At 42.8% G+C, this 16852-nt stretch overlaps 1 protein-coding gene across 1 annotated transcript in view; it reads right to left on the reverse strand.

Annotated features, from left to right (window-relative positions):
- The window catches only part of TMC3 (transmembrane channel like 3), a 584800-nt gene that overhangs the window by 57950 nt on the left and 509998 nt on the right, over window positions 1–16852 (reverse strand). Inside the window, exon 19 of the mRNA XM_086958221.1 lies at window positions 12479–12557. Coding sequence (XP_086814347.1) covers window positions 12479–12557 — 79 coding nt within the window. The remainder of the gene's footprint in view (window positions 1–12478; window positions 12558–16852) is intronic.

Below are 16852 nucleotides of genomic sequence, written 5' to 3' on the forward strand. Positions count from 1 at the left end.
ACAAGCATCTAAGACAACATAGCATATGTTGCCATATGACGCCACAGAATATGCCACACAAAACTTGCATATTATACACAACACAAACTCCTTTCAGTGATTTATGCTCCGCACACACAATGCAAATCTATCTACCTATCTACCTATCTATCTATCTATCTATCTATCTATCTATCTATCTATCTATCTATCTATCTATCTATCTATCTATCTATTGCCCTCCCTCTATCTATCTATCGCCCTCACTCTATCTATCTATCGCACTCACTCAATCGCATCACCACAGCATCACTCAGCACCACCACAGCATCACTCAGGGGCACCACAACATCACTATGCGCCATCACAGCACCACTGAACGCCACAGCATCACTTGTCGCCACCACAACATCACTCAGCGCCACCACAGCATCAATCTGTGCAACCATTCAACAACAACTGGTTCAAATATGTGCTCTCAATGTTTCAAGCTTTATTACAAATGTCACAAAAACTTGTTAATATTTCACTTCTGTTCTTGGATTTTCGTCACAATAAAATACACTGAACATAATCTTCACAAAAGTTATTTACAAAAGTTTAAGCTATTGCCATTATAAATTACAATAACTTTTATTTAAGTATTAATTATTTAGAAAACACTAAAAGTTATTGTTATTTGTAATATCAATACATCTAAGTCACGTAAATAGAACACATATTGCATTAAAAATGCTATAGGTGTCACATTTGCAAAAGTTATAACTATTGGCATTGTAAATGACAAAGCTATTCATTTCACTATATCAAAACCAACACATAAATAAAATATTTGTCATTTACTATACCAAAGGTTCAAAAAAGGTTCAAAATAAGCTTTATTCGATATTCAAGAAGAAATATCATGTAAGCGTACATAACAATAAAATTAAGAAAATATCAGTGATTAAAAACATAGAATTTCGGTTTAAAATCATCAGTTAGTCAGCTAAAAGGTAAAATGCACAGGTAAAAAAGCGTTAAAAACGACATCAATATCACACAGACCATTCTAAAGATTTCCTGAACTTAAGCAATAGTTTTAAAAACTGTTCCATTATAGATATCACATCCCTATCTTCAAGTTCTTGTAGTCGCTCAAAGGCGTTTTTACAGGACCTCACAGCCCATCTCTTAAGTAGGGGTTTCAATAGAGCTTTCCTCGGAGTCACGTAATATCTACAAAATAGGATGGTATGGATATTAGATTGTGATGAAGTATCGTCACATGGGCAAGGGCAAAGAATCCGAGACCAGTCATTACATATAGGGAATGTTACGAGACGAAAGAAGGAACCCAGTCTGAATCTGGTGAGCAACATTCTAGAGTAACAAGAGAAATCCGTAGAAAGATATAATTGTAGCCCCTTATATGATGTCACCCTTTGGTATGCCTGGATATTTTTATATTGTTTTTGCTTATTCCATCTGTTTGTTTCCAGGTAGTCCATTAGGGTCTTTCTTAGGATTTTCCTTGAGATATTTTCCAGTGACAAAGGGTCTGTGAACATCTCTGGACGCCCAATTTCCTCAAAGAAATTTTTGACATAGGCCAACCATTTAGATTGGTTCAGGTGTTTGGCCCCCTCCTGCTTTAAAATGTCTAATATCACTTCTCTGTTCAAAGCAGTCTCGGGGGTGGTCCAGATTTTGTGCCACAGAAGAAGGGGCTCGACTTTGATTATATCTGATAGGTCTAACTCAATGTGCATCATATGCACAGAAGTTGTTTTTGTTGTGGCCAGAAGGTACCTTAAAAAGTAATTTTCCACTTCCACTTTTTGTATCGATGAAATGTTTTTATCAATACCCCAAAGACCGGCCCCATAGGTTGCTGTTGAGGCGCATTTTGCTTTGTATATAGTAATAAGCTGTTTTACCGGCCTCCCCCCTATTTTTCCTGCAAAGTCTCGAACCCCGCCAATGGCTCTAACAAACGCGAGTTTCCTCTTCTCAACTGCCGATTGCCGTGATACTTTTCTGTGCAGACAAATACCCAAGTATGTAAAAGCCTCCACTGTCTCCAGTCTTCGATCCTCAATGAATACGGGGCATGGGATTTTTTTATACTTTTTGTTACATAGCATTGTATAGGTTTTTCCTATGTTCACTTTCAGGCCCCTATCATTCATAAAGGCAGTAAATGCCATAACCGCTTTTTGTAGCCCCACTCTTGTCTGAGAGAGAATTGCCGCATCATCTGCGTATAGCAGGATTGGGATAGATTGACCTCCTACTTTTGGGAAGTCACATTCGATGTTTTTCAGATGATCGCCAATGGCATTTATATAGAGCGAGAAAAGCAGGGGAGCTAAAATGCACCCCTGCCTAACCCCTCTTTTGATGTTAAATCGTGGCGAGCACTCTCCCTTTGGGCCAAATCTGACTCTGGCTCCAGCATCTCTATACAAGGCCTTGATGAAAAGGAGGATTGATGGATCTATCCCCAGTTGTTCTAGAGTATCCCATAATTGATCATGAAGGACGCAATCAAATGCTGAGGTTAAATCTATGTACGTTATGTACAGGCTTCGCTTCTTGATGTCGACATATTTGGACATGATCAGATGTAAATTGAGGGTTTGTTCTATTGTTCCTCTGCCTGACTGGAAACCATATTGTAAGTTTGAGAGTATGTTCTCAATTTCCGTCCATTTGGTTAAGCGCTTCAAGATGATGCGCCCAACGATCTTCATTAGGGTATCGAGCAGGGATATGGGCCTATAGCTCGATGGCAAGTGCCTATCTCCTTTTTTATAAATAGGTATTACTATTGCCTCTGCCCATGATGGAAAAAGATCAAAAGCATTTACAGAGTTTAAGACAGAAGTCAGTAGGGGGGCCCAAAACTCTATTTCTGCCTTATAGACATCTGCTGGGATGGCATCCGGGCCTGGTGCCTTCCCAGAAGGACTCTCCCTGATAGCCAGCTCAACCTCCTCATGCGAGAAAACAATGTTGCAATGACTCTCCCAGAGTGGTCTTATGGTTGATGGAGAAATTAGTTCTGATGTAGAGTTTTTTGAGGATGTGGGATTGTTATATAGCTTTTGAAAGTAGGCCGCCCACGTCTCGCCATTAATTGCCATGTCCAAACACCTCTCGGGCATTTTTACCCATGGGAGAGGGGTATTGATGAATTTCCAAAAGGCTGAGATGTCCCGGTTTTCAGACGTTGTCACCAAGTTCTGCCATGCTTCCGCCTTCAGTCCCTTTTTTCTATTTTTAATGGCTAGACGGTATTGGATTCTAGCCTGGCGTATTTCTATGAGTGGTTTTGGTGTGGCATGCAACAAATTCTTTAATGACTTTAAAGCCCTGGAACCGTTTTTGTCAAACCACCCTTTTGGGGCAATGGGTCCTGTCTTAAACTGTCGCGTCAATAGTTCTTTTAAAGTGGCCTGTATTTTGATGAAGGCTTCGCGGATGACATGGGGATTTTCAGTGATAGACAGACAGATATATACCTCCTCCCTCCTCTTGTTCACAAAATTTTTCAAAAGGTTAATTGGGTTAATTTTGTCCCATTTGATAGAGTATCCATTAGTAGCCCCCATTTTGATAGGTTGTTCATAATTAACCTTAGGACTATTTTGTCTGGTAGTTGGAGAAGGTAACTTGACAGTTAGGGACAAAGGATAATGATCACTATAAAGATGGTCGAGAGTGTCCCAGCAGAGTATTAACGGGGCATGATTTTTTGAAAAAAGTATGAAATCTATAATAGAGTTCGTTCCTCTACCATGAAAGGTTGGTTTGAAAAATCTTGGGGTGTGAAGTAGCTCATTTACAAAGTATAAATTGAGAGAGGTCAAAAGATTATTTAGCAGGTCCCCTGATTTTGAGTGTTGGAAGTGACTATGGGCCAGTTGTAGGTAAATGAGATTTACCGATTTTTAATTACCGAATTTTACCGATTCGGTAATTAAAAATCGGTAAATCTGAGGGGTGGATATGTAGGAACATCCAGATGTTCCTTTTACCGAATCGGTAAAAATCGGTATTTACCGATTCGGTAAATACCGACCTGTAATGCCCCATTCATTCCTATGGGCTTTGAAGCCCATAGGAATGAATGGGGCATTACCGGTCGGTATTTACCGAATCGGTAAATACCTATTCTGACAAGGGTGCAGGGGGTGTCACTTTGACACCCTCTAGCACCCCCAAAAAAGGTTCGGGGGCCATGTGGCAGGCATACCTGCCCTAAGGGAAGGTCTGCCTGTCATATGGCACAGGTGTGCATGCACACATGTGTATTTGTATTTGTATTTGTGAGTATTTATTAAGCGCAGCCTATCGCTCCGGAAGGAGCATCTTGGCGCTGAGAAATTGTGTGTGGATGGGATTGGATGATGGAAGCTCTAGATAGCGGCCATAACATAAGCATCAGATTGCTGATAGACCCAGGTCTTCAGTTGTTTCCTGAAAAGACTCTCAGTCTCAACCAGTCTGAGATTTAAAGGCAAGTTGTTCCAGGCCCTTGCTGCTAGGACTGTGAAAGTTTTTCCGCCCCTTGTTTTATATTTATACCTCGGAATCTTGGTAAGGTTACCACCGGAGGATCTCAAACTTCGTACGGGGTCATAGTGAACAAAGCGGTTGACAAGGTATTTCGGACCGATGTTTTTTAGTGCTTTGAAAACTGTTAGTAGAAGTTTGAAGAGGATCCTCTTGTGCAGGGGCAACCAGTGAAGACGATTTAATGCTGCTGAGGCTGAGGATTTCCTGGGAAGTTTTAACACTAATCTTGCAGCTGCGTGCTGTACACTTTGCAACTTCTTCAGTGTGGACTTTTTCACTCCAGCCATCAACCCATTGCAGTAGTCGAGTCGGGAGAGTATTAATGCGACCACGACCGATTTCCTGGATGCAATGGGGAGGAAGTCAAAGAATTTTTTTAAAGATTTGATAAGTCCGAAACAGCAACCTGCCGTGATCCTGACGTGATCATCAAAGGAAAGGGCTGTATCAAATTGCACGCCAAGATTACGTGCAGAGGTCACTGCACTAGGCGGGGCCTCTGAGTCTTTGGGCCACCAATCCTTAGGACAGAAGGGCAGATCTTTACCTAATGGTATAATTTCAGTTTTCCCACTGTTGCACTTCAAGTGGTTTTTGTTCAACCACTGAAATACATCCGTGAGACAATTCTGGAAGCGCAGCTCTGTGTCCGTGCAGTTTTTGTCGATAGAGACGACAAGTTGTGTGTCGTCAGCGTAAGACGTGACAAGCTCATGGGACTCTATCACAGCTAGGAGGGGTGCCATGTAGATGTTAAACAATAATGGACTTAATATGGACCCCTGCGGTACTCCCGATGTAATGGTTTTTACGCTGGATAGATGGGGGCCCAGTGACACAGATTGGGACCTATTGGTCAGGAAAGATGTTACCCATGCCAAAGCTGTGTCTGTCACGCCAATCTCACGCATCCTGTCAATCAGGATGGCATGAGAAATTGTATCGAACGCTGCTGTGAGATCAAGCAGGATGAGGACGGCTTTCCTCCCCTCATCCTGCAAGAACTTGATGGAGTCGGAGAGTTCTATAAGGGCTGTTTCAGTGGAGTGGCTGGGGCGAAAGCCAGATTGCTGTGGATGCAGAATGTTATGGTCCTCCACAAAGGCTTTCAGCTCCCAGTACACTATCTGCTCCGTGATCTTTCCTAGGGCAGGCAGGAGTGAAATAGGGCGCATGTTGGTCAGGTCTGTGGGGGTTTATTTTGTTTTTTCATCAAGGGTTTCACGATGGCCTTCTTCCATTCGTTGGGCACTACCCCTGAGTCTAAAGAAGCATTTATGATAGCGTTGATGTTCGGATTGACTGCCTCAATTAAGTGATGCAGTATACGAGGGGGACAGGAGTCAGTGGGTGCTCCTGATTTGCAGGCCATGATCGCTTTACGTGTCTGCTATAGGGAGACTGGTTGAAACCTGCAGAGAGAATGATGGTTATCGGCTACCTGCTTCTGGGGTTGTAGAATGGGAATGGTCAGGGGGGGCGGGAAATCCTTTTGAATGTTGGCAATTTTTTCGCCGAAGAAATTTGCAATATTGTTGCACAGGGTTTCAGAGGGAGGGATTTCAGGCTGTAGGGCTTTGGGATGGGTGAAGGATTTTACGATTGAGAAAAATGTTTTTTGTTTCTGGTGGGCATCGTTGATGGCTTTGGTATAATACTCTTTTTTAGCGGATTTTATACTAGAGAGGTATAGTTTCCTCTGTTGAACATAGAGGACTCTGGATGCCTCATCATATGTTTTCCTCCACTTCCTTTCTTTTATCCTGCAAAGTAGGTGGCTCTCAGTTAAGGCCTGGGTATACCAAGGGGCGTTCAGCTTCCTTCTGGAACACTTCACACGGTCACCTTTAAGATTGGAATTGTCGGAGATAATTTGATTTATCCAGAGATGAAAGTTACATGAGTCGACCGACACGTCACCCACCAACTTAGGTGCCTGTGCCAGTGGTTGGGAGTTCAGCTTGATACGGTCGGTCACCTTTTTCCAATTTATCGGGAAGGAGGTTTGAGAACGCTTTATAGTTGATGGAGCTTGGACTCTTTGTTCAATTGCGAAGGGGATGAGACTATGGTCAGTCCATATTTGCGGGATGGGAGGGGATATGGACATAGTACCTAGGTTGGAGCAGATACCGTCCAACGTGTGACCGGCTAGATGGGTGGGTGCGGTCACTAATTGGGCCAGTCCAAAGATGTTGAGGGTATGTTGAAAGCAGGTGGCGTGTGGGTCATCACGTGACTCCAGTTGCAAATTCATGTCTCCCATTATAGTGAAATGAGGGTAGCGTAGCATAAGTGACCCCAGTATTTCACCTAGGGAATCCAAAAAGGAGGTGGCATTGCCTGGAGGGCGATAAATTAAGCCTCCCGTGAAAGAGGTGGAGGGATTTAGCCCAATAGCGAAACCAATACTCTTGCTTCCTTTAAGATGGCCTAGATCGAATGTGTGGCACGAGAAATACTTTTTTACGATGAATGCGACCCCACCTCCTCGCCCGATTGGTCTGTCCTGTCTGAAGATGGTAAAATCAGGGGGAAGGGCAGAAGCCAAGTCGGGATTAGAGGAGTCGTTGAGCCATGTTTCAGTTATGAAAAGGGCGTCGAGGTCATGGCACATAATTAAGTCGTGTATATCTTGGCTGTGACAGCACAGTGAGCGAGCATTGATGAGACCTCCCTTGAAGTTGTTGCCACTATGCTTAGGGGGAGTGGTGCTTTTGGGTATCTCTATGGATGTAGAGAGGGATGTCCATTTGCAAAGTGAACATGAGAAGGGGCCCCACAGTTGGTCGGTGGGGAAACAGCCATGCGTGCATGCATGCACACCAGAATCGTTATTTTACCATCAAATAGTATTTGATGGTAAAATACCGATTTTTTAATGCTTGTGGGAATCAGAAGAGTCCCACCTACATATCAATTTTACCGAATCGGAAAAAATACCGATTCGGTATTTTACAGAATCGGTAAATTTACCGATCGGTAAATTTACCGATTCTGTAAAATACAGGGCCCTACATCTCAAATTGCATTTACCGGTCGGTAACGGCCGAATTCGGCCGTTACCGACCGGTAAATGCCTACCTACATCTGGCCCTATAAGTAGCATCATCGGACTCAAATTCATGTGTCTCAAAAATATCACAGAGATCTTTAAGGGCGTTTGGGCAGATGTGACAATTAAAATCGCCCATAAAAGCTATTGCACACTCTCCCCCAAAGGTTTCTTTGATTGTTAACAGGGCTTGCTGTAGGTCGTCCACGGCTTTCTCCAACTGTTCTAAGGTCATATTATTATAAAAGTTGACAATTAGCAATAGGAGGGATGGGGCAATGTCCATAACAATTATTTGAAATGAGTCTCTGAGTAGCGTTTTTCTAATCCTGTGGCCAACAGCAATGCTAATATACGTACAGAGACCCCCTTTGTGTCTACCCTGATTACTCACAGACGCCGGTGAGTGAAACGTCTGGAAACCCAGTAGGTGAATAGGGGAGATCACCCAAGTTTCCTGGAAACACAGGATAGAATAAAGATTAATCACATCTATCCACTCTGATTGTGTAACTTTCGAAGAAAGTCCAGCCAGATTCCATGAAAGGATTTGCAATTTGGATGTTTTATTCCTATTTTCCATGTGGGTAGAGGGTGTATTAACAATGGATTTTGGACCCAAGCGGGGCGTTGTTTTAGTTATGCCCCATTTATTAGTTTTTTCTCTTTTTCCCGCCCCGTTCTCTAAAGGGTTTTTAATAGTCCCATTCTCCGAATAGCCCTGAATGGGAGAATTATTAACGGTTGTACTCACAGATTTCTCGCTACCCCAGTTATCTTCTTTTCTTTGAGAGAGTCATTCTACGTCATCAAGTCCGTAGAGTGGCTCATAATAATTGTGACCAGCAAAGTTCCAAGATGGGGTTATGAATCGAGGAGGTTGAGCATATCCCACAGGGTTATGTCGTGAAGTCGGAAATCGTTGATAGTCATTATAAGGAGGAAATATATAATCCCTTACTGCGTACCTTGAGGGATATTTATCTTGGGTTGGTCTTCTGGACTGTTCAAATGAGAACTTGTCAAAATAAGATTTGGATTGGTATGGCTTTGGGGGCATTAGAGGTTCAGGGTAAAAGTAAGCCAGTGGTTTGGGTGTTATTGGGCCCCTGTTAAAACCTGAGAACCAGTCCGTAATATGTGTGGTGACTCTAGGGTCCTTGAAAGTAACAATTATTACGTCGCCCTCTATATCTTTAGGGCAAATTCCGACCCAATTTGTTCTTCTTACCATTATTATATCACCGTTTATGTGGGGAGGTAAAGGTCTATTTTCTCTAAGCCAAAAAATCACCTTGTTTTTAAGGCTATTGTGATTTTCATGACCTCCTGTAGCTGATAATGGTAGAACCCCCGTTAGTACAATAACGTTCTGTGATGCAGTGGGGGGTAGATCAACATTCCTTTCACATGACCGTTTTTCAGAAGAGGGGACAGTCTTAGTCATGTCTAGTTTGGTTTGTGTGTTGCCCATTCTTGCAGAAGCTATAAGAGAGTTTATTTGTGCCGATTGCGCCTGGGTATTGAGAGACACTTTTGGTGGGGCAACTGGATTTTGATTTCGTGCCCTCATCTTGATTGAATCTGTTTGTTGGGTTGATTGTTGATTTGAAGGTCTCAGGTCCTTCCTAGTTTTTTGGGCCGTGGTCATTTTTTCTATGTTGGGCGTTTTCTCTCCATCTGTAGAACTTGGGGGATCTGCTAAGACCTTAGTGGTTTTTACTGTATTATGGATTTTCTCTCCATTTTTAGAACTAGAAGCATCAGCTGGGGCCCTTTTGCCTGCTTGGATTTGGGTCGAAGATCCTATAAGGGTGTCCACCTGGCTACCTATTCTCTTCACTCTCTCGACTATTGGAATTAATAGCGCCTTCATAAGGTGCTCCATTGCGTCCACAAAGTCTTTAATTGAAGGAGGGACACAAGAGGTCAGTGTATCCCGAGGTAAGATGGATGTCCCTTCTACTATTTGTAGCAGTTCCTTAGTAAGTAGGTCCTTAGAGGATTTTTGGGCTTGGAGATTAACTTTTACTGGACCTCTTTTTCGGCGCTTTTTTGGAGGTGATCAAATGATGGCCTGTTTCCTTTTGGATTGATTTGTGGGATTCGAAATTTTTTCTAAGATTGGTATAAGGGGTGATGGTTGAAACATTGTTAACTTTTTGTTCCCCAATGATGATGGAACTTCTATTAAATCAGGAACAACGAACTCTGCGATCTTTGGCAGGTTTGGGGTGACAAGATCGATAAGATCAATAGATGCAGTATTAGTATTGATAGCTAGTTTCAATGGGGATGAACCAGGTAAGACATATTTCGGGGGGAAATAGGATTGAAAGAGTAAAGGACCATTATCCGTATTTAAGGGGTCATCATCTATATTTTCCAGGGTCGAGTTCAGTGGAAAAGCCTCAGGCGTAAGTGTGTGGCATGGGTCTAGAATGGTCTTTTTGAGGTGCTCTATGGATTGTCGCCGTGCGATACGACGCTCGGCCAGGGCCAGGTCTCTATCTATTTCAGCAGTGGCTTTGAAAAAGAATTTATCCAAAGGACCCAAGATAGGGCTACCTTCTGCATTTGATTGGGCATCTATACCGGATTTCGACATGATCGTAGGTCAAAGGGTGTAATAAACTGCTACTCACGTAATGGGGGTGGCCCAGCCCAGCCTAGTCAGGCCTTGGAGGGCCGTAGAGGGCCCGCCCTTTGCCCGGGCTTAGCCCCGGGCGTCCCGCTCGCGCCCCGCGATGCAGAGGGCTCGCAGATTTATGTGCCCCTCCCGGCGCGTGTTACGCGTCAGGGAACGCGCCGCCGCTGAGGCTGCCGGGATATGAAGTCCCGGAGCGGCGGCGCGACTGGTGGCGGTGTCGGCGGTGGTTTTCTGCTTCCGCGTTCTCCTCAGTCTGCCTGCAACCTCTCGTGCAAGTGGCGCTGCCTCAGGTAATGGTTTCCTTCCTTGTCCAGTCCCCCCGCTCCACCGAGGGCTCGCAGATTTATGTGCCCCTCCCGGCGCGTGTTACGCATCAGGGAACGCGCCGCCACTGAGGCTGCCGGGATATGAAGTCCCGGAGCGGCGGTGCGACTGGTGGCGGTGTCGGCAGTGGTTTTCTGCTTCCGCGTTCTCCTCTGTCTGCCTGCAACCTCTCGTGCAAGTGGCGCTGCCTCAGGTAATGGTTTCCTTCCTTGTCCGGTCATTTACTATACCAATAGCTCAAACTTTCCTAATACGAGACCTATTGCATTGCAAACGCTTGTTTTCCTGGGCATGGATCTGCACGAAACTTTCAGGTTGTACATTAGATTACGATGGTAAGCGATTGCCAAGCTAAGTACAAGTCTGTCCATGGAGTTACCAAGTGTTAACCCTTTAAAACCTGTGTAACACATTTTTAAAATGCTTATATCTCTTAAACAGCTGAACATTTTTACAGCAAACCAACAAAAGCACATTTTATGAGTAAAGTTCAACCTTAATGCAACGTTTGAGTTAAATCGATTCAGTGGTTTGGGCTCGAGGTTTCAGCATAATTTCCTAAGGGAGCTAAAATGGGAAAACACAATTTTGTTCCCTCCTCGTTTTTTCTGTGCATGGATCTACACAAACGTTTCAATGGTAAGCGATTGCCAAGTTAAGTACAGGTCTGTTCATGGAGTCAGAACTGATAGGCAAATCAAAAAATGCCTTTTCAATTGAAACGGTGGCTGAAAAATAACTACACAGTGGCAACACAATGAAATTGAGATTCCGAAGTTGTGGGGTACATCAATTAAACATTATTCCGTGAGTTTTTTTTGTTCATTGGAAGAAGGGACGTTTATTTGAGTAGAGAATGGACACCACACTGCTTTATGATTAAGCATTATTCAACAGTCCCATGCCATTCACTCTGAAATATCAGAATTATTGATCTTAAGGCTGATATAAGCAAAGACGGCAGGGCTCATGCCAGTTTAAGGCTATTATGAGCATGGCAGCTATATGTGTACAGTGATGATGAAAAATGTATAAATCAGCCCACTTTTTCTTGGAATTCATGAGAAGAGACTTTTATGCATGCAGCTACTTTCACATGGTGGCTTTTACAAGCATTTCACACTAGATTTCGTAAAAGGACAGTCAACTGGGTTAGAAAAATCTGCATTCCATTGCTCCCCACAAGCCCTGTTTTTATCTTGTCACAAATAGTGTAAGAAAGAACCAACAACCGCTGTGTGCTAACTTAAGTCACTCATTTGGGATGCCTCTGATTGTGTTCTGTCATACGCGGCTTTGAGATTGTCAGTTATAAAGCAGAACTGCTAATGTCCCACCGGGAGCAGCATTCTGCTGCTCAGCCCCACTCATACACTCGTACAAACCATGCACTCATGAACATTCTATTACATCCAATCTGCACTGGCTGCAGCAGAGAACTTAGAGATATCAGGATACAACAATAATTACCTTCTCTTCATTTTATAAAATCTAATTAGTATATGGCTTACCCTGATCCAAAAGAGAGTCAGAAGGATCAGGGCTCTGAACCATATCCAATATCTCATTTAAAAATCCAGGATAGGGTGGTGCTCTTTACCGTAATAACGTTAATAAGCCCTAAAAATTGTGACATTTAAAAATCAGCAAGAAAATGTAAATCACAGAATACTGAAATGAAGGTGTCATCAATGCAACCGTAATTCAATAATACCCAAAACATTGCTTTACCAAACGGAAATAGAATGTTGAGGTTTGAGGCTACAACATATTGTGAAAAACAATAACCAGTCCTCACTTTTTTCTTATATTAGGTCATAATGGGCAGAGCTATGCTAAAATACCATGGACTGGGTTGTCTACAGGATAGCACAATGCACCTGATAAATTACATTTTGCATACTTACATTTTGAATTTGATTTCTCAGTTGGTTATTAGTAAATTTCAATGATCTTGCAATACTCTGTAGGTAATAAATTAACATGCTGCAAAAGAGAAGTAAAGAATAAAACCACAATCTTAAAATCCCTTATCGGCTTGAAACAAAATTGTTAGGAGATCTCTGTATATGTTTAAGTCATTCATTATATACAACTTAACACGAATAAAGCCCATTTTCCAAAAGGGTGTCATTCATCTGCACCTTCTGCCTGGCTACCAGAAATTATTGGGGGGTCCATTCACTTACTCTGTAGATTTGAAATCAGGATTTAAATGAGCAATTCCTAGTTCACCTCCTTATCGCTCCTTAATTTGAGCTGTGGCACATTTTCACCTTAGGTTTGGTTATTGTAAGTTACATGAAACACGCAAATAAATATTTGGACAGACCAGATATACCACAGGTTTTCAATTTTTCAACCTTCTTCTCTAATGCTCACACCCATTAGCACCATTCTTTGCAGTGTAGAAGTAGGGCGGGTCCACGCCATTCCTCCTATTCCAAAATAAGGTCATGTCTCCGAGCAGTTTTAAAGTTTCCTGTATGGGCATGTATTGATACAATTCATGTTGTATCATCGCTGCCCCTTTAATGGCAAGTTTCATGTCGGCTGAATTGTAACTAAGGGGCAGATGTAACATTGCAAGCCTTTTGCGAGTCCTTAATCGCGATTTTTAGTGAATCACTATTAAGGAATCGCAAACTGCTATGTATGTAGGAATCGCAATAATAATTGTGATTCTAACATATTCCTTAATTGCGATTCGCAAATTGCGTTTCGCAATTAAGGAATCCCTTCCCATTCATTTCTATAGGCAAAGAGGCCCATAGGAACGAATGGGAACTGCATGTGCAATTTGCGAGTACCAATTGCGCACGCAATTTCAAGGGTGGAAGAGTTCCAAAAGGACACCCTGTTGCATCTCTGCAATGTGCAAGTGTGCTCATGTGGCGCACAGACATGCCCAAAGGAAGTTGGTGGTAATTTGTGATTCCTTACAGCAATATCGCAATTTGCAATGGCTACTTGACTAGCATTTAGGGAATTCGCAAAATAGGGAATTGCAATGTTTGTAATTCCTTATTTTGCAAGTAGGTTTTTCTTTCATACATTGCACACAGCTAAATTGAGAATGTCAGCGTTTTTCAAGCGCAATTTAGCTTGATTCATCTGGCCCATAGACTCTGGAAAGAAACTCTTCAGTTCTGAGTGTTCCTTCATCTATGCTTTTTCAGATCTGCACAGGAGAAATGGCGTAGATGTAACCCACCTTAAACACATTCACAAGGTGTGCTGTAACATCTGCCAGGCCCAGTTACTGATACAGCTCAGAGCGAGACTCAAAACTCATCAGTTGGAACCATTCTTCTGGCCTCTCCTTATTTCATGTACCTAACCTAGTGCACCTTTTTTGTTCATGATGCATGTTTCCTGGCTCTCATATACTCTTGCATTGCTTAATGTTTTCCACTGGGATATGATCTTTGTATACACCATTCACCATAATATTTGTTACTGTCGTCGCAGTGTTCCAACCTACAGTCACAGTGCATCCATCTTTGCCTCAGTGCTAAGGTGCAATGTATTTTTTTAACAACACACCAATCCAAGGGTCAGAGCTGTCCACGTGCAAAAACCACAGTTGATGGACAAAATGCAGAACAATGTCATACATTCACCCCAGTACAGAGATCTGGGCCTAAATCCATCTTTATTTTGCACTCCACACCACCCCAGTTCAGACATGGCCATATGCAAATCAGTCTGACCCTGTGCCTCATGGGAACAGTCCAGCCCGAACTGCCAAGCCATGCCTTCCCTGGACCGGAAACAAGCTTCCGAGGCCCGGTCTCTGGCATACCAGCCGTCTTCAGCCCGGCTTGCTTCAATCCAGTGGTGTGGAGAGCATGGGACTCACGTCTGAGCATACCCAATCCACTCGGGGTGACAAATGCAAAAACCACAGTTGATAATCCATTAAAACATGACAGGATTGCTTGTTGCCAATGCGTTTCATGCCACCAGGGACTTCTTCAGGGCTTTGTTATGATGTTCTAACAGAAAGATGCGCTCAATCTTCCAATATTCTCAAAGTTGGTCACACAGATATATTTTATGAACATGAGCATATGAAGAAAGTGTTGGTATGACAGAAACGGATGCCTTTCTGGTCAATGACTGAATTGTACTTCACAATGTCACAGTATCTTGACTACCATAGTGTGGTTCATTAGTGAAGTTCTCAACGTGTGCGGCCCTCCAAGTGTGGCGTTATTATCCGGATGATAACGGCACACTTGGAGGGCCGCACACGTTGGGAACTTCACTAAAGTCACCGAGTATTTGGATGGTCTCTCGGGGCTACTTTTGTTTTAATTGGAGTATCCTGCTGGACGCACAGAACCTGATGTCTATTCCCGGCACCTATTCTTGTCCTACGGAGAAAAGTCGGGTTGAATTCTAACTTGCACCAGAAATTCAGAAGATGTCTTCAGTCATATTCAGGGCCGCTGGAATTATGCAATTGTGTAGCTGTTTTTGCCTGATTAAAGATTTGCCGCATTTGCCACATAGTCCGTCATCTGCTGCATAACCTGCAGATTTTAACAAAGAGACTTTTTTATTTTAGCTCAAACGGTTCAAAAGTTGCTAAAAACTCTGTGAAACATGTAGCAGTGCAGTGTCCCAGGCCCTTTGCAAAGCTTGACTGGTCACCTTTCTGTTCCTTATTTGTAAATGGGGGTGTTAAACAAGTTCTTTTGAGGTACAACCAACGCCCAGGGAACAATTATAAAAATGATAAAATAGTAAAGAAATACTCAATCCTGCCACTTAATTTGTCCCTCCACTGCTGCATAATTCCAGTGGCCCTGGTAATATTAATATAATTTTACTTGTCCCAGCTTTGAGAAAGCCTGACAGGTCTTCCGGGCCTCTAAGCACAGGGAAAAAAAACATAAACAAATCTCCGAGCGTTATCTGAATGCATTGAATGCATATGTCAAAAGGTATAAAGGTGCTTCCGAAACCAATGTATAGTCAGGTTTAAAACCAGACACTAGATGAGAGGGCCGTCTTTCAGTTTGTCCCTTTTGACTTATAATCCTTTTTCGAAAGGCACTAAACTTAAATCTGAAAAATCAAGTCGATCTTTTTAGTCAGAATGCGTCAGCTCCTTGTTCATGTCCTTTCAAAGTGTTCCTATGAGAAGTGTCACCTGGGTGCTCGCTTCTCAAACAATCTCCATATCTAACTACTCAAAACCAGTGACCTATGCATTGGACCCTGCTGAAGCTCACACCATGCCTCTTCTCTAAATGTGTAAAGAAACATAAGTTAAAAGAAGCCCAATAAGATAGCGCGGTCATTCAAACTTGGAGCATTTGGTGGAATCATTGCTGGAGCGGGGCGGGAGGAACCTGCTGATGAAGCATGCCACCAAGGGGCCTGTTGGTGCGTGAGGGTTATTGTAAGAAAATTAAGTCTTTTCCCTCAAGGAAATATCTGGAAGGACTCCAACCTCTAATCCCTAGTGGACTCTCTTTGATTAACTCATCCCGTACAGGAGGCCAGTTTCACTACGTACCTCTTTCTCCCTTTTTTGATTATCATTAGTGCTTCTCCTAGCCAAGAGACAAATAGCACACCATTGGAAATTGTCCATTACAAATCTTGTACTGGGTTGGCATGAAGAGGACTTGCGCTGGCTGTCCACAGAGAGTTATGCAATACATAGGGAGAAATATTGTGGGTTACGTACGTGCCCTATAGCTATGAAGTGGGATACACTGTTGGAAAAATGTAAGCCCAAGAGGAGGTTGATGTCTGATCTTAGTTATGGGAAGGGACATGCATTTCTTTGCCCTGCCTCTTGCTGTACTCTTATTATCCATTTTAGATGTTGTATGTTGCCTCATGTGACAACTCACACCATAGTTATTTTTGCTTTTCTCTTATTCTGATTCTTTATAATATATGACACTGTGATTTTCTGTAATATATGCGGACCACTACTGAGTTTCTACTGCTTATATTTTCTTATATATTAGAATACTGTGCTACTCTGGTACCTATATCGCAATATCTGTCATTGTTCATGCCATTAATAATGGTCCAAATGTACAACCGTTTTTAGCAGTCGCAAATGGGATATCGGCCAACTTACAACTGCTAAAAAGTGATGAATCATGCACCAAACCTATTTTGAAAGTCGGTATTCTGTTACTGACTCGCAAAGTTGGTTTTGTGAGACGCTATCAGCAAGGGGCATGCCAACCAAGGGGGTCCCTTCCTAATATTGAGTTGCAGGGGAATATAAGATGGTTTTGTGACTGCAA

The sequence above is a fragment of the Lissotriton vulgaris genome, chromosome 2_1 (genome assembly GCF_964263255.1).
Source record: "Lissotriton vulgaris chromosome 2_1, aLisVul1.2, whole genome shotgun sequence".
Classification (NCBI taxonomy): Eukaryota; Metazoa; Chordata; class Amphibia; order Caudata; family Salamandridae; genus Lissotriton; species Lissotriton vulgaris.